The 26,946-nt window shown below is 39.4% G+C and overlaps 1 protein-coding gene across 1 annotated transcript in view; it reads left to right on the top strand.

The window, feature by feature from the left end:
* CEP112 (centrosomal protein 112) overlaps positions 1-26,720 on the top strand; it is a 174,881-nt gene extending 148,161 nt beyond the window's left edge. The window contains exons 24-27 of the mRNA XM_050908422.1: positions 8,615-8,704; positions 22,350-22,451; positions 24,824-24,888; positions 26,282-26,720. Coding sequence (XP_050764379.1) covers positions 8,615-8,704; positions 22,350-22,451; positions 24,824-24,888; positions 26,282-26,285 — 261 coding nt within the window. The 3' untranslated portion in view covers positions 26,286-26,720. The remainder of the gene's footprint in view (positions 1-8,614; positions 8,705-22,349; positions 22,452-24,823; positions 24,889-26,281) is intronic.
* The last annotated feature ends 226 nt before the right edge of the window (positions 26,721-26,946 follow it).

Genomic DNA, 26,946 nt, shown 5'->3' with positions numbered 1-26,946 from the left:
ATGTTTTATTTTGTATAATAGTCTCAAAATCAGACTGAAAGGTTGACTTTAAAAATACCTGATGTATTTTGTGTGTGCTCTGAGGCTGATAACAAACTCTGCAGTTCAAGTTTTAATAACTAGGGGGGAGCTAAGAAACTTCAAAAGGTTCGTGATAAATGTTTTTGACAATGCGTCAGCTGAACGTTAGGCAGAATCTTGGTAAATCCTCTCATAAGTGGTTTAAAATGGAGTTTTGAACTTTTCCTTCATAAGTGTATGCTTAAGATGTCATGGTATCTTTGGGTTTAAAAGATTCATTTTATCTGGTATATGTGAACCATTGATGTTTCTGTCTACACCTCTGAGAGTGAAAGGGGGAAAAAGTTCAGCAGTTTTCTCCTTTCGACAACCTCCCCTGCTCTTGACCATGAAACTCGTGGAGGCTGGAAAAAAAGAAAAGCCAGTTTTAAAGCATACTAACAAAATACTCCAGGTAAATATTATAGTAAATCTTCCGAGCTGACAAGCTTTCCAAATGACTTCATCGCGACAACCCTAAAATGTCCTGGTAATAGACAAAGCAATGCTTGCACATGGCAACTGCTTGTTGGGTTTTGTGGTTCATTGAGAAAAGCAGATGAAAGCAAGTTTATTACTGCTCTTTGAACCTTGCCTCCCTCCCCCTCTCGTATCACCTGAGCCACTAAAAACAAAGCGAAAACAATTCCTTCCTTGGCTCCCCCTGAAAAAAATGCCTAACTTTACAATTTATACCGCTGTTTTCTTTGACTCTTTATCTTTGCAGGACTTGCTCTGCCTTATGACAGCCTTCGCGTTTCAAAAGAATTGAGTTTATAGTGCCATGCAGTGAAGCCCTGACTCAGCAAAATGCTTAGGCCCTTGCCTAATTTTAAGCCTACGAATAGCTCTGCTGGTGCTATCAAGGTGTTTTAGGGATATATGGCTAAAGACTTTGCAGAAAAATGGTCCTAAAACTTTGGTCAGCTCAACTGCTGAAAACATACCAACGTTTAATAGTAACAAAGCAGGAAAAAAAATGCATGTTGACAATCCTAACAGTGCTCAAGGAATCTCCAAAAGACACCAATCCAGATGAAGTCTGATGTGAAAGTGTTCAGGGACTGCTCAGGAGCTAATGCTGATGATCCACTCAAGAGCCAAAGTGTGTAATATACTGCCAATCAGTCTCTTGCCTATGAATTGCAAAAAATGAAAATAGTGTAGCATTAGAGCCTACCACACTGCAAAAATGTTTGCATATATGTTTCTTTTATGTTAAGTGGCCTACTGTAAAAATTTTTCACTACTACGAGAGAGACTTGATTTTGTTCCTAGAGTCAAATTATTCCCTTCCTTCCTGAACCCCTTTCTTTCTTCCCACAGTCCCGCAAGGGAAGGAATTGTTATATTTCACAACGGCATCTCCTACTGGCAAGTCTCAGAAGCAATATAGACTGGTGCAAAAAGGAGCCGCTTGACTTGTGTGAATGGGCAAAGCCCGCAGCTCGGGTGGTTTTGCAAGATCTCCACTCCCATTTTGAAGTGTCAGCAAAGTGGGCCAGACGTCCAAATGTGCCCAGTATATGGGAGTTCACATTATTCCAAGTAGGAGCTGATGAATTCGGTGCCTTTGGAAATTACCCCTTTTATCTGGTTCCTGACCAAAGAAACCTTTTTTTCATAATGACAGCAGAAAATGGGCAACCTGCTCTTTTAGGGACACATTTAAAAAGGTATTACCATTTGCATTTTCATTCCGTGTTGTAATTCATGTTCACTCTTCATGAAATAGTGGTTAGTGGTTAAAATTATATATTAGGCATGAAGATTCCCAGATTTGCCATTCTGTCATTGCATAGTAGGACACCGTGCAGATTGGTCTTTGCAGGACTTCTCTTTTCCCCCACCCATACGTAGTTGTTAGCAACTTCACCCAGGTAACGAAGTTGAACTGATGGTAAAAGGCTAGGAGGTCAGTAGAAGGAAAGTGTTAGAGAGATGTAAAATATCACTTCAGGTGTTTTAATTTCTGTTCCTGAGGAGCAATAAAGCATAAATTTTCTGTACAGTCATAACAGTAATTGTAATGTTACCTATAGGATGGAAGAATAATTTGTGTTATTAAACACCGTAACTATTTTCAGCATAAAATAATAGAGAGATTTTCTTTTCTGTTGCAGTAATGTTGGCCCCTGCATATAGGTTGTGGAAAACTTTGTTTGCAAAAACAAAGCTATTGTTTTAACAAAAACCACAGAAATTTTGCCTTTCATATTGAATCAGTAGCATAATGAGTAGTGGAGCAATAGTTCAACATCAAAGGAGACTTCTTGGATATATAGTGTGTTGCAACAACAGTGAAAAAGTTCCCACCAGAAAGGAATTTTGCCATATGTGAATGGCAAACATATGTATTAGGTTAAAACCATAAGATTTCCTTTGCTTTACACCAAAACCAAGAGAGAACGTAAGTACAGAGGTTTTCAAACAGTCGTGTGCTGGAATGCAGCACGGAGAGCGAGCAGTGTCCGAGGCTCGGAGCGGTGTCAGTGTACAAAAGCTCTATGAAAACCCAAAAAGCATTGAGGATGCACCAACAATTTGGCTCAAACATCAATATTTCACTTTTTAAAAATACACTTGTTTTGCTCTGGTTCGTGGCATTACATCAGTGATCTTCATACATATATTTTCCCAATTTATTTATAGTAGTAATAAACCCAGACAAATTTACTTATCTCCATAAAATATTTTAGCAAAAAAAAATGATTACTTCAAAAATTCTGATATTAATTTTGATGGGATACTTGGCCTGCTTTCTTTGAATGAGAGTTGCATTTGACTCTGTAAATTGTGAGACCGCCTAGTATAAAGGAGAAGTTTTTGCCCAGACAGCACATACTTACAGCTTCATGAAGAGTTACTCAAGATGGAGTGTTTCTATGACAAAATTTTAAAGCATTTCCATATATATTTCTGAATATGCTTGATTGAGAATGACACAATGAAAATTTGCTTTAATTTTTGTTAACATTTGCGTGGATTTTCTTTAGAATTCCAGAGCTAGGTTTTCTTCTCATAAGCAGGGAGAGAAAACACATCAATGGATGTAATTTGAATTCAGAAGGCACTTAAAGAGGGGCCTGTATTCAGAATTATTGTTGGCACATGTTTTGAGGATGTAAAGTGGAAGCCTTCTTCTGTGGGCATTAGTAAGGAGATAATTAAAACTACAGTAGGTAATTATGGTAGCTTTTATTACTGCATCTTTCATTAACTAATTATATTAATTTGGTAACGTTTGAAAAATTCTTTGAAGATGAAAAGTGCTAACTATTACTACCTTTAGTTGTAGTATTACTCTGCACTGGTCATAAATATTGAGGTCTTTTCTTGATACAGATGCACATCCATGTGTGCAGAGTTGCTGGTACAGCTAATAAGAATTATATACATATATCAAAAAAAGACTCTGCCATTATCTGGCATAATCTGATCAGGATGAGCAGTGACTTCCCTGCTGACACTTTTTGTTTCAAAGTGAAAATACATCGGTATTTAACATTTTTTAGAAGATTTTCCTTTCCTCGTAAGTGTCACTTATTTATTCAACCCTCAGTACCGGAGAGGGAAATCATTGTGGTCCCAGACTTGCCGTTGACGTGGTGGGAGCAGGAGTCAAGCCCTGTCTACTCTCAGGAACACACCAAAAGTAGGAAATTATTTCAGGTTGCAGAAGAAAAGCATCACACCTTTGTAAATACAGTATCTTCACAGTAATAATCAATACCAGGTAATTAAAAATAACATTGATTTCTGTTTATGTAATTCTTCCAGAACTGAATTTTCTTTCGGGGAATCCAACACTTCTTTTTTTAAAATTCCCTGTGGTTAAAGGATAATCAAATCAGTTTTCATATATTAAAGACTAAATCCTTCATATATTCCCACTTCATACTTGTTCTTGTGATTCTTAGAACTCTTTCTCTTACCAGCTTTTAGTTGATTTCGATTAAGCCTTGTAACTAATGCCAAAAATTTATTCCTGCCTTGAAAAGGGATTTTGTAATGCTGGCATCGTACCTTTTGTCTCTCTATGGCTCCTTGTCAAAACTATACGCTTTACAAGTTGTTGGTTTTTGTTTTAAAAAAAACCAAACCCTCTTTTGCAGCCTCAGTCGGGCACTCAGAAGTCAGGCTGAATTCCTCCGGTCTCGTGCATCATCCCAGCATCTCTGCGAGCTGCACAGGCCGAACTCCGCACTAACTCCACATGTGCTACTCTGTCGTCTCCAAAGGGCTCCAAGTTACCATGAGCAGAGTTGGGTTTGAAATAAACTTCGTTAAACATTTTGCTGGTGATAATCAAGCCACAATAGAATAATAGAAAAAAAAAAAAAGTGCCTACCCAGAAATGCAGTTCAGATGTTCCTCTCTCCTTTCATATCAGCCAGTACCCAAACGTTTCATATATCACAGTGACAGCGATGGACTCGTCCACCAGCTCCACTTGAGGTCCCAAAATCTGACCGTAATATTTCAGTGGCGTATTCTCAAAGCCATTACTTTTCTCTTCCATCCTTCTCGTGTCTCTCAATGTTGTATGCGACCAAAATATTTACAATATGATTTTATTTTAGGATCCTTTCCATTTCTATAAATAAATCAAATGAATGTTCCTTTTATACAGCTGTAATTCACCCACATTGTTGCAGTAGAGCTTATTATCTCATTTACATTTTTAAGTGCTTTTCAAAGTGTAGGATATCTGGGCTGGAAAGCAAAACATTTCATTTCTTTGTTCTCAGGCCAACACAAAGCACTTCCAAGGTCAGGTATGGTGTAGACTTTCAACAGCAAACATGTTTACATGGCATTTGAAAGCTGGTTTAACTGAAAAAAAAAATACTGTCTTTATAACAGTGATGTAAGTCAACTTAGCAAAGCTGAGGGACGGGGATTAATTCTGTTCCTGGAAAAATTTAACTAAATAAGTTAGGCTTTGTTTTCCATTCAGGGAAAAAAGCCTCTGACACTTAAAAATTGGCCTGATTTTATTTTTTTTATCCCTTTTTCTTCATCTCAGCAGTTATTAAACATAAGCTCTGTTACTCTTTGAGCAAAATCTAACACTTTGAAGCTGTAGAATAAAAACTGCATTTCTAAATAAAACAAAACAAAACCCATTGTTTAATTTTACAAAAGAGATGTTCTGTGGTGTACCTGGGGTAAGTCGTCTGCTGTTTTTAAGAGTATTCTACATGACAAAAGCTTCTCTGTCAGATACAGAAAAAGATTTGAGGGTACTGGGTAGCTTCAGAAGCAGCTATCAGCATTCAGGCTCTGGCCACTGCGTCTGAAGCTTTTTGACAATAGAGAGAATTTTCAGTGTGATCTTCAAAAGGGCGCATTATTCATGACATCCATCATGATTCCTCCTAGAAAATTAAAATCATGGGCAACAAACTTGCTTACTTCTAATTACTATTTTCAGAGCTAATCATATGCAGGAATCTACAGCAACCGTGAGATTTTGATGTTACTTTTTTTTTTGGCATGGCTTTGATCAAATCCTGATCCTTTAGTTTTACCTTTTTGTCCTTGTGCTGATAGGAAAGCCGAAATACCCAAATGAACATTAATTACTCACGGAACGTCCTTTATACACAAAACTAGATTCTACAAAGTGACCGGTAAGAGAGCTAGTATGCAACACAGCAACAGGCCAAAAACGGTCAAGTTAGAGGTATTCATGATTGATCAGAGGAGTTAGGCTTTTTTCTGCCATCCCGATACAAACCGTACCAACAGCCAGTTATGATGTGACTGGAAAAGTCTGTAAACTCATACAGTATATTCTGGTTTGGACAATCGGTGAATGGATAATTATAAGACTTGATAGTTTGCTACACTTATATGCTATAGTAAAAATACCTTCTTTCTAAATTGTACTTGTTCAAGACATTGTCTGCTCTCATAATGAAACAAAATACGTGTGCTCCGCGCTGGCGAATGCTGTCTAGAGTAGGTGGACCTAACAAAGACTGTGTTATCTGAATTTCCCAAATTAAATTACTTTAAGATGCATTGCAAACCCTCAGATTTAAAGGAACCTCTCATTTTATGCTCTGCAAAATATGTTTGTCTGTTGTAAATAAGAAAAGTAAAAATGGAGAAATTAAGGAAGGAAACAGCAGTGCACCGACTCTCAACTTTGCCACCATGTGGTTGCTGTCTTTACCAGGAACAATTTGAGATCCTGTTTTGTATTCAGTACTTGCAGATTTGTGTGATGGAGTGTGATACAAATCTGTTCTCTGAGACAAATATGTACACATATATACATACACGTTTGTACGTATACATGCTATCTCTTGACCATCTTCAAAGTCCTGTGAAAGAGTGAAACTTGCTCTTGAGCACAAGGAGGGAGTCCGGGTAGGGCGACTGATGTGTAGCGAGGTTTCCTCCCTCCTTATTTTTCACCACGCCAAGCTATTTGGACTGTATGAGCTGATCCCATGGAAATAGCAGGAGAAGACGAGTCATATGTTGTAGTTTATCCAAAATGTGCTCTGTGAATGTTCCTGAGAGTCGTCCTGTACCGGTTATGTCTGGACATTTTGGCGTTATGGCAGGACTTTTGTCAAATTAATTGGGTCTTTGGTGATCTTTCTGATACATGGAACGGCCCTGCTCCGTATTACATTTCTACATTGCATGACCTGATCGTTTTAGTTTTTAAATCAAAGTATGCTTGTTTGTGTTTTACTTTACAAAGTTAGATGTACAAAAAGAAAACAAAAAGCCTACAATTCACACATATATCTCATTATATTAATGCAAATTCCTGGTACTGCAAGACTTGTTGAGTATTGAAGAGCAGTTTTATATTCAAAGCCTGGATTTCAACATTTCTCAGAAGCGGTGATAGCATAAAAGTCCCTGGGCAGATTTGAAGTTCATGTTTGGGTCTGGTTAAATTTTTTGGCATCAGAACATGTGATAGTCTTATAGCTATAAGACTTTAAAGTTAATGCCTGGCATCACTTCAAAACAATGTGCAAGATCTATCATAAGTAGTCCTCTTATCTTATCTCAATAGCAATTTTATCCTGTAAATGATTTGAGAGTACAGTATTTCAGTGCTGTGAAAAAGAGCGAGTTTTTTTTCTGTTAAATCTTTGCACTGCGAGTACTTTCAATGATCCTGGTTTATGTATGGGTATTCTACTTGGAGGAAGCAAATGTTAACCGTATCGTATGTTCTGCAAAGCGCAGTAAGAGTCCGTGGGCTCGTTGGTCTCTCCTCCCCAGGGCGCTCTGCAGAAGGTCTCTGTGCAGCTCAGCTTTTTAAAAAGCGACGCTGGAGGCACCGTCAGAGTCATTTATAGCGTATCTCCAGGGCGAGTCCCTTCCCAGGTCCAGTCGTGACTCTGCGCCACGCTTTTCAGCCGATGGGTAGCAATGCCCTGATTTCCTGGCATACAAAAGATAACTCAAAATACTCCCTTCCTGCTGCCACCGCCGCCTCTGTGTTGATGTCAATCTAACATCCACATTGTGCACTTTGCTTCGAGTCAGCACTTGCAGTTAACAATGCCTTTATTCAGGCCGACAACATAACTAAGCTTTTAGTAAATGTGTAAGTAAATGTTAAGTGTGTATTCAAACATTCAACAATGACTAGGAAACTTAAAAAAAAAAAAAACCAACTTTGGAACTTTGTATTGTTTGTTTGGTGTGTATCTGTTAGAAATAACATAGACTATCAGTTCCTTGGGGCATGACTGTTCTTTTGTTAAGCATATAACAAAAAGATCAAGGCTCTGAGGGACTGCCATAATAAAAATAAATATATAAGAAGAACAATAATGACAAAATAAATTTGTCAATGTATTTTATGAGCTTGGTTTCGAAGTGATTATTTCTGAACTAAATAAAGACTGGATAGTTGTGGTAAAGTGACATGATCACAATATTCCTTTTCTTTATTGCCATTTATACTTCATTTGTAGATCACATGCTAGACTTTACTCCGGGGTGGGAGGGGAGCCCCTCATCTCGGCGAGCATCCCGTTTCAATAATATGGAATACATTTTCACTGCAAATTCCAAACATGGTTTTCCAGAGAGAGGATTATTCTTCTGTCTTAAAGGAAAAGTTATTGGTACACTGCAAAAGTGTTCCTAGGAAGCACAGATTGTACAAATAAGATGATAACAAAAATCTGAGACATTTGCAATTGCAAATCCAAATGCGATAGCTGCAATTGCAACGTTTCCATTTCCCTTTCAATCTTTGAGGACATTTGTTACATTTTTAGTATGAATACTTGTAGCCTATAATAAGACAGAACTACTAAGATTTAACTATTCCTGTTCAATCAATGTTCCTACCTGTGCAGAGTAACTTTACTCAGTAAGGGTGGCCAAACTGGGTCTGTCACGTCTTAGCAGCTATCATGTACGGCTGGAAGCAACTGCAGCTGAAGAGCTGTACTGATACTGCACTGTTTTCTTAATCAGCTCATTGAACGACATTACCTGTAAGTTTTTCTGCCATCCCGTGTTTCTCACGTGTGTTTTGCATCCGTTGGTCTTGTTTCAGGCCTTACAAGATGAAGCGGAAAGTTACCGCAGTCAGGCGTGGGCTGCAGAGAAGAAGCTGCAACGCAGGGAGCTGGAGACCCACGAGCAGGTACTGGGTGCTGTCCCCCCCGTCCTCTTCCCTTGGGCAAGGAGGTTCGGCGTTTCAAAATAATATGTTGCTTCAAAGCAAAAGCACATATTTTCCTGCAAAATTTTCAGCAGCTTGCTTTTCTGTTTTTTTGGTAATAAAAGAGAATTAAACCGTCTGAACCCTACAGGCAAATACTTATCTCATGCTCTCTATTTCAAGTTGGTATTTCAACTATTCTAGCTGCTAAATGATGCATTTATTTTGAACTGACTATACTGTTTTAGTAGAGCTTTCTGAGTCTATTCTAACCTGTTGTTTAGTGGCTTCTATGAAGAGAATTATAATCGGAAAATAACTGAGCTAAAAATAATCTTTATTCCTGATCTTATGCATTCATTGTCCTAGCATGTTGTCTGTAAACAGTTCCAAATGATTAATAGTGCTAAAATTATTCTGGACACTTTCCGTGAAATCAGAGACTTGGTGTGCTTCAAGCAGAATAGTGTATGTAGTTTACAGACTAGTTTTGAAACGGAAAGTCAATGATCTGCATTCAAACCATATTAAATTGAAGTGTTCAGGAAAATATACAGGTGGTGGATATCTGAATCATGTATGAATTTACAGATTTCTAATACAAATCAGTTTTTGCAGCACTGGAGAACTTCCTTTGGTGCTGAGTAAACAGTATCCGTAACATATATCCTGTATAAAGCATTTCTAAATCTATACCTGCAGGAATTGTAAGTTGGGGTGGTTGTAGAAGAGTAATAATCGTTAATTTCAAATATTTTTTCCCCAGTCGTTGTCAGCCTACTTGCACATGGGAACCTTCGTTCACCCTTGGTGTTTACATTCATGTATTTCCTCTCAGGAGAGTCGGTGATCAGCTGTTCTGCTCTCTTCCCCCTCTGCCTCCCAAATCCAGATGTTGGGCCAGTTCACCCTTAGCTGCAACGCTTGCAGCACCAGAGGAATTTGGTGTAATGAGTGAGTTGGCCTAGAAGCATTGCGTTTTGACTTCAAAGAGTCTCCTGGAAAAGAAGGAGGAAAATTAGCTCTTTGGTGCGTGGTTGTCCCTCTCAGGGAACAGCACTGGCCTGCACGCTATGACAGTCCTCTTCCAAATCTCTTAAAAAATTTTTTTTTCTTTCATCTTTGCCACTGCCATTTTGCTTTTTTTCTGACCCGTTTTGAGAGAGGATCCAGAAGAAGAAACAAAAAATGACCTGTGAAATACAGAGGTAGAAGGCTAGACATGCAGATTCACAGGATGGTCCCCCCTTTCTGCCTTCAAGGTTTTCTCTTACATGTGCACCTGGTCCAAACCAACCGACAGGACTGTCCTGTCCACACCAAATTAATGAAGGACTAGCTCAGCTGGTAATGTCCCCTTCCCCAGTGTAAATGGAACAGAAATGTTATTTAAATGACACTGCACCATCCAGCTTAGAGCTTTTCCTGCAAGGTGGTAATATGTTAGCAGACTTATGATAACGCTCATATCTGAGTTCGTCAACGGTCTTGTCTCTGCCGTTCATCCGTTGGGACTTTCTGAAGAAGCTGGAGCCATTGAGAAGGTTTTTGTTTGGGTGGCTTTTGTCTATTTTGCAGACAAACATTTTGAAAGTTGTTAGTGTGTCTTCTCTGTGACTGGTTAATCCGTTAGTTTTGCTTATCTCTCCAGAAGAAAAACGCAAAAATGACAGCTCTGACATATTTCCAGTTATGATGTCTTGGCCAGGCTACCTGTAAACATGTTCATCAAGTATTGCCAGTAGCTAACGACTCATCAGCCAATCAGGGAGTTGAAATATTTAAGGCAGTAAGCTAGAACTTGCTTTCTGCTTTTACCAAATATTGTCTGAATCGGAATTGCATAAAACATCAAAATTTGCGCTGGCGCTAGTACAAAGGCCACTTTTCTGAGCTTTTACATGTCTATAAATAAGGAGGAGAGAGGGTTAAACAGCTTCTGTTTTTCATTAAAAGGAAAAATCTTGTGTTTTGATTCTATAACAACAACAAACAAATGAATGAGACATGAAAAAACATTTTGTTGTGCTTTTAATTAAAAATAAAAAGCTGTTTCTCGTTATGGCTTGTTGGGTGGTATCTTAGTGCTCCATGTTTGTCTTTTTTTCAGTGCAATGTCCTTATAACTCTTCAGTCTCTAAGAGTGACTGACAGATCCATGAAGCTTAACTCTTTGTTACAGTAACCCTCTGGTGATAGCACAGAGTTAACCTTTCTTTATTATAATTAGCCAGAGAGACAGAGACAAACTATCCTATAAATAAGAGGGGGAAAATATGTTAGGAGGACTCCGATGGCAAGCCCTGAGCTGTCTAGAGGCGAGCGTGGTGCTGCAGTTGAAGATGAGCTGTTGTTTTTATGGAGCTTTTTCATTCCAATACTTTGTGTTCTTGTATGAACTCGTGTTTACTCCTGTTTACTTTTTCGATCCTCTTTACAGTGTGAGTAGATGCAATCACGTTATATCTGTGTTGTTTCATCAGTGGTGCAGTATGGCAACGTTCTCTGAATGATGAGTTCCAATCCAGATGAACATATGTTTGTCAGAAGTGCCTGGGAACTTCTCCCACTTTGACTAACCTAAATAATTTTATCTTTTCCATAAAGGTTGTCCTGTCTCTGCTAAGCATGGTTTTCCAGGACAATGGTCCATGTGTTCAGTAATGCCACACTTCTAGATTGGAGTCTCAGAACTGTATCATCTTTCTTCATGTCAAGATGCTGGATGTTTCCTTCAAAACTTAGATGTCCATCTTCTTGAGATATATGTAATTGTATTCATGGAAAGTGGCAAACTAGCAGTAAATAAAGTGTAACTCACACTTAATATATAGGTTTTTATGTATAGGTTTTTTGACGTATACTCCCGAGACAGTTAAAGCAGTCTGGGAAGGTTCCTAGGAAATTTGGGGGTGTCCAAACCTTCTCCTTGCAAAGCAATGCTGAAGTTTCTTATATCTCAGTACTATGTAACTCTGGGAACCGGCTTCCCGTCAACTAATCCCATTTAGGTTCTGTTCCTGTATCATATACTCCTGTAGTGTATCGCTTGGTTGTCTCTGATACGTGCCTAGATCTAACATAAGACAAGATTTCTGACAGAAAGATCTTTCATTCTACTAAAAATGTTTCTCTTTCTTGAGTCAAATGGCTTTGTGCAGTTGTCAGTCATAGTTAAAAAATCTAAATTGTTCATACAGCAGACTTTACATCCTGTGAATGTGTAATTAAAAATGACGCACATCACTGAGAGCTTAAGCGTCTGCCTTAATGAATTCAGGAATTTAGGTATGTGCAACAAATTTTGCTGAATTGGGGCCTGTATAAAAATTAATGGTAGTGATCTTCTTGCTTTATTACCTAGATTTCTTTAGAATACCTCATTTCATTTCAAATTCCTTTTTGTAAGGGTAATCACCCCAACTCAGTATACTAAAAAGCTCCAAGAATCTCTCTTTTGAGAATTACACACAAGAAGTTTTTCAGAAAAAAAACCCTGTTCTTTTCATTCCTTGTTCTAATATTTTTAACTATAGGGGTGGATTGAGTATCACGTAAAATTTCTAATTGGGGATAATAGAAGGAAAAAAAGTAGCAACACTATAGATACTCAAACCATAGGAATACTCCTCCAAGCAGTCAAGTCACAAATAGAGTCTTAAAGGAGAGAGGCTCTCTGAAGACAGAAAATCAATTATGTTCAATTCATGAATATTACTGAGGAAATGACGGAGAATACCAATGTAGATTTCCAGCCCTTTAATTTCTTTTTTCTCAACTAGATTATAAAAAAGGGAGAAAGGAGTTATCTGAATAAAGATGATGTAAAAATATTTGGAATAAAATGGAACAGCTTAGTTTGTTAAGTGGATTTCACTCATGTTCAAATGAAAACAGGAGTGATAATTGTAAAAGAGCTCTGATTCAAAAGCATTCAGCGAGTTTTCATTTTTAACGTTTATTATTCTGACTTGCTCAATTTTTTATGACTGCTGGATATTTACCACATTCAGCCTAACTTACTGTTTCCATGCCAACTAAATATATTTGTTCTCAGATGAATGCTGTGATGCATCATTCTGAAATTTTAGTTGCTGTGTAGCACAGAGAACTTCTAACATTTGCCACACCTTCTCCTTGATGGGAATAGTGCTACTGCCTGCGGATTTGTGGAGCTGTGAGTAAAAAATCAGTAAGACAGAGATGAGCAAGGTATGCCTATGTCCAGGGTATGGTCCCAAATAGTTCTTAATACAACAATGACTGGAAGACTTGAGAAATATTAATATCCCTTTAGTTTAGGGCTTTTGGTCCGTATTTCTTTTCAGACTCATTTTTAAAGATACCAACGGAGTTTTAAATGCAATCAGATAAACTCACAGAAAATCTTTGCCCTCACTTCCATTATCCTGCCCTGCTGTATATGCTCTGGAAAAATCACGTGGAAGCAGTGGAGTTTCCTCCACCTGGAGGTGGGTGAACCACTGCAGGAAGGTTGCTCCAAACCCAGCCTCTCTGCTGTCACCAGGCTTTCAGCTCCGGTGCCCCAGGGAACTGCGAAAGCCAGGCAGTGCTGCTGGGGGCCCTGCCTTCAATTCCCAGACTTTCTCAAAGGGTTGTCTTCCTCAGGACGTGTTAGAGTCATTTAAAGTCAGGCTAGAAAGCTCTAGGATAGGTATGGAAAAAGAAAAGCTTTGCTTTGTGGCCAGCTGCAGGTGAGGAGGATTTAGGCAGCCTTTGTTTTGCAAAGCCGGCGAGCACTTTGGAAACTGAGAAACAAACAGTCAGCACGCACTGGAGGCAGTGATGAAATTCTGCCATTTGCTCTGGTTGCTTCAACCCACATCACTGAAACGCTTCCAAAATTTCCCCCCAGAGACCCATTTCTGCTCCCACAGAAATGGGAAGCTTAGTTTAGATTTGAATGATCTTAACCACAGAAGTGATTCACAGAGAGCAGCCCTTGCGCTGTCACTGCCTGCGGACCAGGCGATTAACCCCTTGGGCAGGCTGTGCTGGCACCAGGGCTCAGCAGGCTCTGGTGCGATGGGGAAGAGAGTGAGAAGCTGAAAGAAGTTTCCACTGTGACTTGCAAGAGCAACGACACCAAATATTGTCATGTCAAAATAGTTCCTGCAGTTTCTCTATGCGACCAGCACGGACCGGAGAGGTTGTATTTGAAGAGTGCTTGTTTTTCTGCAGTTCTGCGTGGCTGAGGAGGGTCCTCCTCCTGTCCATCCACTGCTCTGCCAGCACCCCAAGCACTGGGGTCGGGAGGGTACTGCATACTTCAGCTGTTTTCCTCCCATAAAGCATTTCATATATGTATATATATTGTGAAAAAAATGTAGGAGACAAACAGCCAGAGGGGCGTAGCTCCCCACAGGCTGGCACCTGAAAATCTGCTGGTTCAACGTCTGCAGACAGCACAATAGAAGATTTCTTGTCTAACTACTTATGGTGAACAAATTTCAAGTTTAAAACATTTTTATTGAAAAGAAGATGGTGGAGAGCCACATACAAGCAGTGAAGAATCTGATGTAAGCGAGAGCACGCTGGTCAGGCTGTTTGGCGTACACAGACCAAGACATCCATTTCTTGGTATGTTGTTCTCTTTTCGGACTTCCCGATAGAGGCTGTTGGGGAAGAATCAGACTGATTCTGGTTATATCTCTATAAGGGACCTTTTGTGGATATAGGTGCCCCTATAGGTGCATGGCGATGTTGACTGAGGTCCCATAAAATGACTCCTGACATTACTTGGAGCCCAATTCTACCACTTTTACGTTGGTTAGTGTCTACCATACACGCAATTCCATTGATATATTCATTAATCACTTTGATACAAAAGTGCCCCCCAATTTTTAATTAAGACTGAGATTGTTAGAATAAATCATAACTTTGCATTTGACATCTTTTATATTTTGCATAGCATTTTCTTTAATGGCCTACTATGAAAGGAATGCAGAATTAAATCTAATATAGTAAATTATACTGTATAGCATGAAGTTTCTGATTAGCAGAAGGAGATAGAAGCTGAGATTCAAGCACAGAAAAACAGATTTGCAGGTGGGATTTGAAAGGAGCTGGAAATCAATGGAGTTGAAAGTTCCCGGGAGCTCCATATGGCAGGAACTGTGAGAGAGAAGGCTCTCACCAACTGTGCAACTGTCAAAGGGAAAAGAGGTAGATGATGATGATGATGATGATGTACGTGCGGAAGTCAATGATCAAATGTTAGCTTTGGTAATCAGACACAACTGGAAAATACACAAATATATACCTACTTCATAGAACAGAACGAATCATTGGAACGAAGTGGCCAGCTGGAGGAAGACAGTAAAACAGAAACTACAGAACAAATAGTTAAAAGGAAAAAGAAAATTTTTACCCAAAAAGAATAGAAGCATATGCCGGCATGCAGGAATTAGAGAGTATTTTAAAATGTCAGTTTTCTAGCTCTTCGTCTTAAATAGTAAGTGAATAAGAAAGAGATCTTTCTTTTAAGAGAGCAGTACATCATTTTAGAGCGTCTGTGGTTTGCTTGCGTATTATCAATTAAGGGAATTTTGTTCTTTCAGAAGTGTTTAAAGTAGGACTACAAAGGACAATGATGCTGGTATTTAATGCAGGGAATTAAAAAGAAGAAGAAATGGGAATGCATGGAGGAGCCAGTTGGATGACAGAAGAGAAGAGCAGAGACACCTCATCTCCAGTGTGGGCTCTCAGCGATGCGTACTCAATTAGTGAACTGTCCCATTCATTTTTTCTAGGTGATGAGGTGCCCAGATGGAGCTAAAAAGGACTGAAAAAGGCCAGCTTTATGCTGATCTTTAACATCATTTAAATTCTAAAGTATTATTTTATTTGCAATTTAATCAGCACAAAATGCCGTCGATCAGACGTCCATCCGGGAAGCGCAACCATGGCTGTCTCCTGCACGACCCATCCTCACCCATGCCCAAAGCTGAGCAGACTCTTACCAACCGTGATGCTTTGTAAACCTGGCAGCTTGTTTTCCAGTTGAGATGCTGATTAGATTTTTGTTCTTGAAAGAAGGGAAGTGGTGATAGGAAAAGTAGCTTCTGATTATTATCTACAAAGACTTGCTTGTTCACACAGTCAGTGTGAAAATATTGAGCCTAATCCTGCATGCTGCTGAGCCTTGTCAGCTCTCGCTGTCGTTAGCGAGCACGCAGCACCACCGCGTATCAGACACTGAAACCTGGACTTGCTGAACCACCCCGGGATGGAAAGGATTATATAGAAGGTAAAACATGCTGGAGCGTAAAACCGAAATACATAAATACATTCCGGTGGTGGTGTCAAAGATGCTTGTAGCTTTATTTCAGACTTAATTATCTTGATAGCGTATTAGGAATCGACAGAGCCAGAAATGAACACCTGTGTTTTGAGCTTTGGCCCAGCAGCGCTGGTTAGTGGCTGGGCTGGTTTAGGTTTTGTTCCTCCAGGTCAGGGAGCGTGAGCCGTGTCTCCGAGTCCCCTTCGCCCCGCGGAGCGGAGGACCCTCGTGATGCAATGATGACCTCTCCGGCCGATGAAAGGACGGCATTGACAAGAGCTGAAGGAAATAGTGCTCCGGGACAAAGATGGCATCTGCGATGAGTCATCTGGAAGGAGGGGAAAAGAAGTCAGGGATCCTCCACATCCCAGCTGGAACAATAGCGGAGCCCTGGAGAGGGGGAGGTTGAGAGAACAGCGTGAATTTTCTAGCCACAACATTCCTGGTTGTTCTATGGTGTTGACAGTGAAAGCTTTTATTCCTCTCCAACTCGCGTAATCCCAAGAATGCTGTTCTTGCCATATGCAGCCCACTGGTGTTTTTTTTAAAAAAGCTTTGCCTGCCTTCCCTTCCTTTGCAGCTATGAATTATGTAGACTCAGATTGCTTAACTACAAACAGAGGATTTTCCAGGTGGGAGATCTTGGTTAAGAAAAGAAAGATATCGAAATACAAGCCACCGAAGTAATAAGGCCTCTTGGATGCAGGTTGGAAAAAAAACCGACTTAGAGCAGAAAGCTCAGTGTGCAGTGAGCAGCTCGGCATAACTGGAGGTCCCTGCGGGTTAGTAAAACAACAAGGCAAAAATGTTTTGGACGCTCAGATGGTTTACTAGCTAAAGACAGAAAAACAAAGAGGACGGCTATGCCACCAATTCGTGTTTTATTGAAACTGTCAGAACAGAGGAGGTTGTCCAGCAGTATTTTCTCAGTGGAGAACAACATGGTGTACACTTGACAAAATAACTTGCTCAGCTGATCTTGCTCGGTTACTGTTTTCAACTGCGCCAAATTCATGCAATTTATAGCGTTCATTACTTTTCTTAAGAACTTGAGAACACTTGTATCAAATTACATTCTATTTCTCTAAATCTGGAAGAACCATATTTCAACGTACGTTGCACAGTAAGAATAGAAATTCCCACTGCCTGAACTAAGAGAGGATGTGGACTAAAAAGCAGCGGATATTCGTATTTGATTATATTGTGAAAAGACAAACGTTCAGACCTTGTTCTTGTCATCCTTGGAAAAAATGGATACATCATTTGATTCTTCATTAGGAAAAGTTGTTTCAGAAGATTTCAAGCTCCAATTAAATATTCTCTTACAACAGAAACCTGAGAGATCTGAAATTTAAGGAAATTGCAGATCTTGGTAGATTTGGTTCCTCAGTTACAGACACTGCCCGGCGTCCCCCAGGCCAGCTGATGGAGGAAGGGGCCCCTATAGACTCGTAGCAGTTTTGTGGGAGTAGAGCTATGCTCGCTTAGAGTTTAGGAGCGCTGAAAAGCAAAGGAGGAGTCGCTGCAATTAGGGAGAACATGAACAAGCAGTGCTTAATCATTACTTTGACATTCTTTGGGTTGTTGTTTGGTTTTGTGTTGATTGGGGTTTTTTTTTAATTGGGATGGCATCGTAGTAATTTGTCCTTCGCTTGCCCTTTTCAAAGTGCTTTCAGAAAATTACTTCAGCAATCTTCACACCACCTGAATGAAGTTGACCTATGCAATATTATTATTATTATTATTATCCTCATTTAGAAGGATGAGACTTTAGTCTGAGATTAAATGATTTGCCTAAGGCTGAAGGAGTTATTTTTACCTTTTTGGTACCCTAACTTGTCTTTAGATTTATTACAGCAGATCTTTCATGCCTTCTTTCAGAGATGTGTATTGCAGAACAGATGCATAACCTTTTTAAAGAGATTTCTCTTTTAAACGGCATTATAACATACCGTTGTTTAAATAATGCAGGAAAGGATTTGAGAGAGACAGGAAATTACTTTTCTCATCTTACTCCCCCTGAAACGTGGAGAAAATTTCATAATTAAATGATCCTAATTATGCCTTTTGGTCACTATCCTAGTATTTCCTGGCACACGTGGAATTATTATCCTTCACAAATATTATAAACAGGCAGAAATTAAGATACTGAAAAAAACACAACACTTGAGTTAAGTGAACTGCCTTTTGATTCTTATCTGACATAAACAAAATGTTAACTTCATGCCCTTCAAGACAAGATTTATTTTTTTTAAAGGAACTTGAACAACTCTTCTGTGGTCCCTTCGTTTGCTTTGGCAATGTATACTTCAGAGTTTCTTTTGCATTTTCCTTATGCTCCTCTGGTTCAAATAAAGTAATTTACAGTTGGGAGGTCTGGAGAAGATTGCATTTGTTTGGTTTTTTTAATTTAATTTTATTTTTTAATGAGACAGGGATTTTGCACCAGGGCCAGTGTGTTCTGGATGATAAACTCAGCATCACAGACCTCTCGGAAGTAAGAAGGGGAGAGCTGGCTATTGGGAACATAAATAAGATATGGCGTGGTTGTGGCTGTATAGCAAAGCATAGAAGAGAAGCAGAATATCCTCCCCTTTGCAGGCTGTTCTTAGCACATGAACTAAAATGCATCTGGTCATCTTGAAGATACTGTATTTCTCCTGGATGCGCTTGAGTTGTTTCTTTCAAAAGGGAAGGGGAGTGACTACAGTGCAGCTAGGTGCCAATGGGACCTGTTCCTGATCGGTCCTGTGCCCCCGTCTGCTTCTAACCCAGCCCCACACACATCCCTCTGAAGCTTTTCGAAGTAACGAGTAGCTGCAAAACTGAACTGTGCCGCCTGAAGACTCCTTGAAGTAGTAAAATTGAAACTCGTCTTAGACTACTGAAAAGCGTTGGGCCAGGCCTGACTGCTTGGTTTGGAAAGCTCAGTTCTGGATATTTCTCTTCTGGGCATCAAAACCAACTCTTCTCTCTTTTGAGAATGGTCAATGCCCAACTATGACAAGATCTCATTGTAGTCTGTGAAATTATAACTTCTCTGCTTTTTGCATCACTTTGTATAATTGTATCAATATTTGTCTCCTTTTTTTTCTAATTTACTGTGTGACTAAGCATACATGAGCTATATGTGGCAGCTTCAGCTTTCAGTTGTTTCTACTGACACCAAAGATGATTGATGGTAAAACTTTAAACCTCATATGTTAGCCACCAACCTGAATAAACAAAGACCAGTGTGGCAGCTTAATATTAAAAGCTATAAAACCTTCCTGGGGGTTCATGGATTAAATCAACTCACCAAAATGAATTTTCAAAAAAAGCTTTCTCAGGACTGAAGAAAAGCGAACACAACAGTAAATGAAATAGAGCTATCCTCATCCAGCAGACTAAAGCCCTCCTGAGGGCTGAAGAATTGCAATTTTAAACATCTCTCAAGAGTGCAAGAGGAGACACAGTATTTGTGGATCCTAGGGAGGCAGCTTGAGGCTACAAAAGAACAAAAAAGCCTTTAAGGCACAAGAAAAAAAAAAAAATCCCTGCAGACATAGCTTTCATTGGTCAAAAGTAAGTGTTAAAAAATAAAAACCTTCCCCCATTAAAATTAGTATACATTAGCCCACTATATGTTATTTTTCATTTATAAGTAGTGATTTAGAATTTTGCCATGCACTATTTTAATCTCTTGGGTCAATAAACCTTGATAGTAACTTCAGCCAAAAATATCAGCATGTTGTTTATCATAATATGACAGGAAACAGCTGGGATCTTATTTTCGTCTTATTGTGATGCAATTATTAGTGAGCACAGTTGAAAGTACCATATTTTGTCTTAGCAAACAAATTGCAGTTGTATCCCAAAGAACAGTTTTCCCTGCAAAAAAAGTGCATGTCTTCTTTCTGAAATAGAGTAGGAAATCAGCTCTAAGCAATACTTCAGCTACCAGGGCTTGTTTCTCATTTTCTTTCTCCATTTTCAGCCGACCCAGTAATACATATCCATACTTTAAAGCACAACATGTATTTCTTCCTCACTTTCCAAGAAACACCTTTGTCAAAAGGGAACAATCCCCTTGCTGCTTTGCAGAGTTAATGCAAATGTTAACAGCGTTGTGAAAGCATGTATTCAGAGGACACTTGCAGATTAAACTATTAAAACCAGTGACCTGATTGAAAGAAGACTGTTGCACAATTAGAACATGATTACTTCACTCACAGAGCTGTATTAAAATTTTTGTTTTATCTACTTGGCATGAAACTTTCTTGACTTTTCTCTAGGAAAAATGGTAATAGGGGGCTCTTGCTGCGTGCCTGGCACCTGAGGAAGCTGGTGTGAGTCCTCGATGCTCTGTAGGCATGGCTAGATCGTGGTGTAGTGAGTTATATCGGAGTCCAGGCTCAGCTCCTGACATCTGCATTGCCTGTAAATGCAGAGCTTGAGTGCGAGTCAGGCCCCTGGGATGGAGTTTCTGTGCTGGTTGGGTCACCCCAACGTATTGGCAAGGTGATCGCCCAGATCCTCTTACTCGTGAAATAGATCTTTATTATTCAAAATTTAGGAAATAAAAGCATTTTGCTGTTCTAGCTGCCTGTTTCTGCTCCCGTCTCACCAAGAACAAATGTAACATGTTGAATTAACTGAAATATATGGTTCTACTCTATCAAGGTCCCCACCCAAATGAGCTGTTGGCTCAGAAAATATTTATCCTGGCAAAGCACCTATGCATAACTTTGTAAGCCTTTATAGAAATAGTAGCATAAATTTATCGGAGTAACTTTCAAAAACATAAATTTTGATCACTGGCTTATACGCAAGCAGAGTTCAAACAAGGTTTCCTGTCTCACCATTTTTTGTTTCTTTAGATTTGCATAGAGGCATCACTTACTTGCAGTTCACAAGGAAAGCCTCTAATTGCCTATTTGCATAGAGATTTGGAGATTTCTTCTGCGTGTCGGAATGACTCACAGACAGAATTTTCCTAAAGTTTCATCAGATTGTTTTATTCCTTTTCTATTGATAATTGTATTATGCTTAATGCATATTTTGGCATGACCTGCTTTTTCCGTAAGATGGTAATTGGCACATCTTGCACTGAACTTTGTGTTCGGTTCTCACGTGTATGAGCGTGTGTGCTCCTTGCAAGCCGGGAGCTGGAAGTTGTAACTCGTGGCTTCTTCAGATGTAAGACTGAGGTTTTGATTTGTGGTTGCAATGGTAGATTTAAGCAATTTGGTAACTAAAACAAAATTAGCACAAAACGGCGTTGGTGTGTAAATCATTGGAAAAAAGATTCAATTTGAAAGTTTAAAGATATTTTATAAGTTAATCTGATATTGAATCCCTTTTATCCTTTATTTACATATTCAGCTGCTAATCCAGAAAAACACCTAAGTACTTGCTTAATTTGAATTAAGCGGTTAATCCTATTGGAAGTTAAGTACAGATGTGAGGCCCTGATTCAGCCAAGTAATAAAGTGTGCGAGCAGTCCCGTGCAACTCGACGGGCAGAGCTGAACCAGAGTCTCCGTGCTCTTCCTGGGTCAAGATTCAGCAAATACAAGCGCACTGGAGAGATACAAAGCACAGTCCTTCCAGCTGATCTGTCCTCATATAACACTGCTTTGTAACTCTACTGTTTACTCAGCATCTGTTGAGTAAGGTTATGGGCTAAAATGTCCTCCTTTAGATGTAATCGTTTTGGTTTGAACATCTGATCTTGTAACATGTCTAAGATGCTCGAACCTATTTGTTTCAAGTCCCATAGCCTCAGTGAAGTTGAGGAAGACACAAGGTACAATGAAAAATAGTTGCATGATGAATAAAAAAAAGTTCTTAAAAGCACCTAGAAGTTGAGAAATTTTGTAAAAAAATCTTGGGAAACAGTAATTCACCTTGTCTAAGGGAGTAAGGGGCAAATATCACTCTACTGACCTGGTTCAGATCCCACCAAAGACAAAAAGAAAACTTCTGACTATCAGTTTGCAAAGTGTATGTCTGTATAAATGCTCTATTGAGATAGATTCAGGAATGATTATTGCTTCTTCAGACCATGTCCCAACAAATGCCTTACTGTTTCCTTTTCATTATTTTTTTTCTCCTCTCCATATACTCTTTATTCTTACGTTTTCTTTTTCCTTTCTTCCTCTTTTTTGCCTCTTTTGCTCTTTACAGGTCTTTGCTGATCTTTCTTCTCTCTCCTTCCCTTTCCCTTGATATCACAATTCTGCCTTTATTTGGACTCCAATTTGGGCAAAAGAAGCAAAAAAGTTACTCTCCAGCTTCCAAGAGTAGCCATCTATATATAAATTTCTTTTTGTTCTGTTACAGATGACCCATATACGACAAGAATATGAAACCACACTCAAAGGTCTGATGCCAGCATCTTTGAGACAGGAACTTGAAGACACCATTGTATCTTTAAAATCTCAGGTAAATTCTTATTATTCATCTTCGACTTTTTGGACTGGATAAAAACCATCTCTTCTAGACAAGAAATTATGACTAAAATTTGGCCAAAAATACTGAATAAGTCTCAAAAGCAAATTATGGCAGCACTCACATGCTTCTCACTCAGTCATCTTTCACAAGGCTTTTCTCCTCCAGTTTCCTCACCTTGGGAGCTACCATATTGTATCTTTTGATCCCAGATTTTGCTTCAGTTGGCAGTTGAAAGTAGAAATTATGCTGTATTCAGTATTAGGGGTTTTTCCTCAACCTTTCAAATATAGCACACAGTTAACTCTCATCTTCCTTACCCTGTTTCTCCTGAAGGAATCATTTAAAGGTTGCATGTAAAGGGTGCAGAAGAGAATTGGAAATAATTTTGTTTTCTTTCCAGCCTATATGATAAAGCAAATGGGATATTTCTTTTAAGATATTAGTCCAAATGATCATTGTGTTATTTCTACGTTTTCGTATATAAAGAAGCTCTAATAGACTTCTGTAATGCTTTGTCTTTAATATTGCAAAACACTGGCTCATCTAGAATAATGCAGAATCAATATTATTTATATGAAATAGACTATTAAATTGGCTAATAGAAATATCCAAATGTCATTGTAAATAGGGAACTACTAATGAATTGGATGTGTTTCTTGTACATGGTTCCCGCAGAAGTTATTTGATGCTTTCCTATTCAGTATATTAGGAGCTGGAAGGAAACAAAATGTCATCATTGCCTGAGCTCCCATGAGGAAGGATAAAGAGCAATAAAGAGGGGCGATCATAGATGTGGAATAATGGTAACCCAAAGAAAACCCTGTCGGTGTTCGCATACGGCCCAGTGCAGGACTGTGCATTTAAACACGTTGGGAAGGACTGGGACTGGGACTGGGACTCTGTCCTGGGCTGAAGGGAAGAAATGAGAGAAAGACAAGGCAGTGCTGGTGACTCAGAGCTGCCCATGAGCTCTGGGAAGAGCACAAGCCCTGAGGACACGGCACACAAGTTTAGGCTTGACACCAGCACACGCCTTATACCAATTTTCAGGACCGTTTTTCAGCAATTATAGATCTACAAACTCTCCATTTCTCTTTCTTATGCAATCTCTCTTTGTGGAGATGGTTGGTAATTTAATGTATTTGGGGTTTCCCCCCCGCTTTTTTTCCTCTTTACAATGCATAAGGGTTATTCTGTAGCATTTTTGGTATGCATGAGACACTTCCCCTGGCAAAGTGTGCCTTTAATAGAAGTAGGAAATTTTCATAAGGCAAACTTTCATATTCCTATGTGCTAGTAGTGACACAACTTCAACACTATGGTTGTACACACTCTGCTTAGATATCAAGGGATACCTAATGGAAGTGATGCTCTTTCTCATTTAAATAGTTCTGCAAAATAAAGAGTTAAGGATCTACTGGGGAAATCTATTTCCAGTTGATAGTAAAAAGCTATTTTTAAAGTGTGGTTGACTATTAGCACTGTCTGGTAGGAAGCGTTCTGGAGCTAACACAAGAATACTACACCTTTTAATGAGTTAAAAAAAAAGTAGAATCTGATATCCACCTGCAGGGCTTCTGTAAGCAGCAGCAGCATTTCAAAAGAGTAAAAGTAACTACACACATTAAAACCTGGGTGCTATCCCAGAACTACATAGCTGCTGGCTGTATTTCCAGCGGTACGCTGTCGTCGCAGACCACTCAGTGAGCAGGGCTCTTGCTGAAGCACAGGTGTCCTGGTCTTTGAAAATCGTTGAAATTCCTGTTTGAAAACATCAGACAAGAAGGGCAGTGGAATCTCTGCACCTGTCAGGATTATTTATTGTTGGAGGAGGATGAAGAGGATAGGCTGGGTAAAAGCACCGAGCAGTGATAAAAATAAACAAAAAAACCCCTTGAGGCTTGGGCAAAGTTTTCTAAAAACATTGCTAAATATAAAGTACGCTGCCCAATTGTCTGCTCTTGGTGAGTCGTCCACAGTGTATTAATAAACGTTAATTTTCGTACACTTGAAGAACGGGTGAGTACCTTCATCACAAGAGCAGAAGTGCAGGGATCAGAGCACAGGCATCATAGGGGAGCTGAGAGTAGAACTGGAGCTCCCAAACCCTCGCATAACCCATATGGTACCACCAGCTGAGTTTAGAAACTGTTCTGCCTCTCTTCCTAAAGGCAAATAGTGTGCAGCTGGAGCGGGGCCGAGGAAGCCACGCTAACAATTGTCTATCAAGTATCAATTCTAGTATGCAGCTGAAGTGTTACTGCATTTTATTTAGGCAGGAGACACCAGAGAAACACCTTTTATGAAATGAGCGCAAGTTTATTAATTTTGTACACCATTTTCACGTGGGATGTATTTTACAGGTAAATATTCTGCAGAAAAGAGTCTCTGTCCTCCAGGAAGAGCTGATCGCCTGCCACGCCAGAAGGTCCGTGATTATCTTTGATCAATTTGTACCATTTCACACCTGTGGATCCCAGTTATTGAAGTTTTACGGCTTAATTAAAGCACTCAAATATGGTTGCAGTTTTAAAAGATCCCTATTTTCAGTAAACAAGCGTCTGAGAATTTTCCCAGTGCTTAGTCAGTACTATTAGAGCAAGATTAGAGAACGTGCAGGTGCATTACAAGTCTGGGCTTTGCCTCGACGTTCATGATGAGACAGTGGCTTGGTGCACAGCTGCAGCTCTGCGGTGATGCCACCTCCTTTTAAGATAGAAAACAATGATGCAATGCGTAATATTACAGATCACATCTTCAAAGTACCGGATCTTCATGAGCCTGAGTTTTTTTTCAGACGTTTACACCCTCCAATATAAATTATGGCAAGTGCTGCGGCAATAAAAAGCCTTGCTGTGCCTTTAGAGTAAGTGATTCACATGGAGAGGTGAGTAAAAGGAAACTTCCTAGGAAAGCCACTCCATCTTTTTTATATTTATAGACTTTGATGATACTTTCATATCTCACATGAGGGTTTCTGCAAATAAGAATGTGTGCTTGTAAAAATAGTGTAAAAATCTGTAAGATATTTAAACATTTGTAAAAATGTTAGCAGTGTGAAAGTTGTCTGAAAATATTAATCCTAAACTATTTGTTAATGAGAATTAGCTAAAGCTAATCGGAAACTGAAAATGTCATAGATTCTTGGTAGTATGTCCAGCGTAGGTAACTTTGTTAACTAAATATAAAGCTGTAATGTAGTCTCTAGACTCTCTCCAATAGCAGCAGTAGCATTACCAAGGGATGCATTTTGTCTCAAGCTTATTCTGAACTAGTGTCTTCACAGTTAGGAAAACAGCTGTTTAAAAAGATGAATAATCACGTATCATTAGATCAGGCCAGGCCACAAATGACCGAAACCCTGGGGGCGGAAGGAGCCCCAGCCATGTCCTGACGGAGAGGAAGGGCAGGGACAGAGCCAGCACGGCACATAGCAGCTCCTCTCCCGGCGGGGCTGCCGCGGCGTTTGCTCGTAGACTTGGAGAAGCTTTTGTGTTGCTTTGGTTCAGGGAAATTATCTTCCTGACCCGATCTTTTTTCCAAGACTACATTCACACTAAATTTTGTATTACCATTTACCTGACCCTCATTCACTGAAATACTGCTTTTTGCTGCTTTAACGCACACGCCTGCCCGTGGCTGCAGATGTGATGTAGCTCCTCGGTGGCACGCTCCCCGGCGTCCTCCTGAACACCCGACACAGCAGCGGTCACAGCCGTATCCAGGCCCGCTGCCGACCGGACCCAAGCCTGGTTTCAGCCTGTTGTGTTTTTATAGTAAAAATAATAAGATGTAACTAACGAGAATCTCCTCATTTTCAGGTAGCTGCTGGAGCTGTGGGATTTCTTCGATTGCCAAATGGACTGCTTTCAATAGGTTTGAAGATTTGGCTCTTGTAAATTAAAATGCAGAGATCAGTGGCTGTTTTGTTAGCACATAAAATGTAATGGAGTTCATGAAAACACATCCATTGCTCATGACAGCATGTTTTTAGTTGTATCTTCCTTCCATTATTTTTTTTTCATTATCTTTTTACAGACTTATGCTTTCGATAAAGTGTGTGTTTGACTCCGTGCTGAGCTTGCTTACCAAGCGAGTAGAGTTTCCTCTACTAATATTTTTGTTATTACTTCCCAGTACCATTCTTTTCACTTTTATACATGAAGAAAATCCCATTTTCTATTATTATTGTCCAAGATATTTTAACATATTTTGACATTGTTTTGTGTCCATGTGTTTACATAATATTAAAATATTATTATTTTGTACTATTTTGTTTTGACATTATTGTCCTGCTTGGGCATCTCACTCACCTAAGTAGCCACAGTGCATATGAGAGTTTTGTATGGCTTTGTTAAATGGGAAAATATTTTCACGCTGTGTTTCAAGGAAAAATCTCGGAGCGAGAAGGAAAACACCATGATGACAAATGCAGCCACCATGGCCAGTTGTATCTGTCGTTGGGGTTGCATATGCCGGTCACAGG

Source organism: Gymnogyps californianus, chromosome 19, assembly GCF_018139145.2.
Source record: "Gymnogyps californianus isolate 813 chromosome 19, ASM1813914v2, whole genome shotgun sequence".
NCBI lineage: Eukaryota > Metazoa > Chordata > Aves > Accipitriformes > Cathartidae > Gymnogyps > Gymnogyps californianus.
This window is presented reverse-complemented; position numbering and strand designations above follow the sequence as displayed.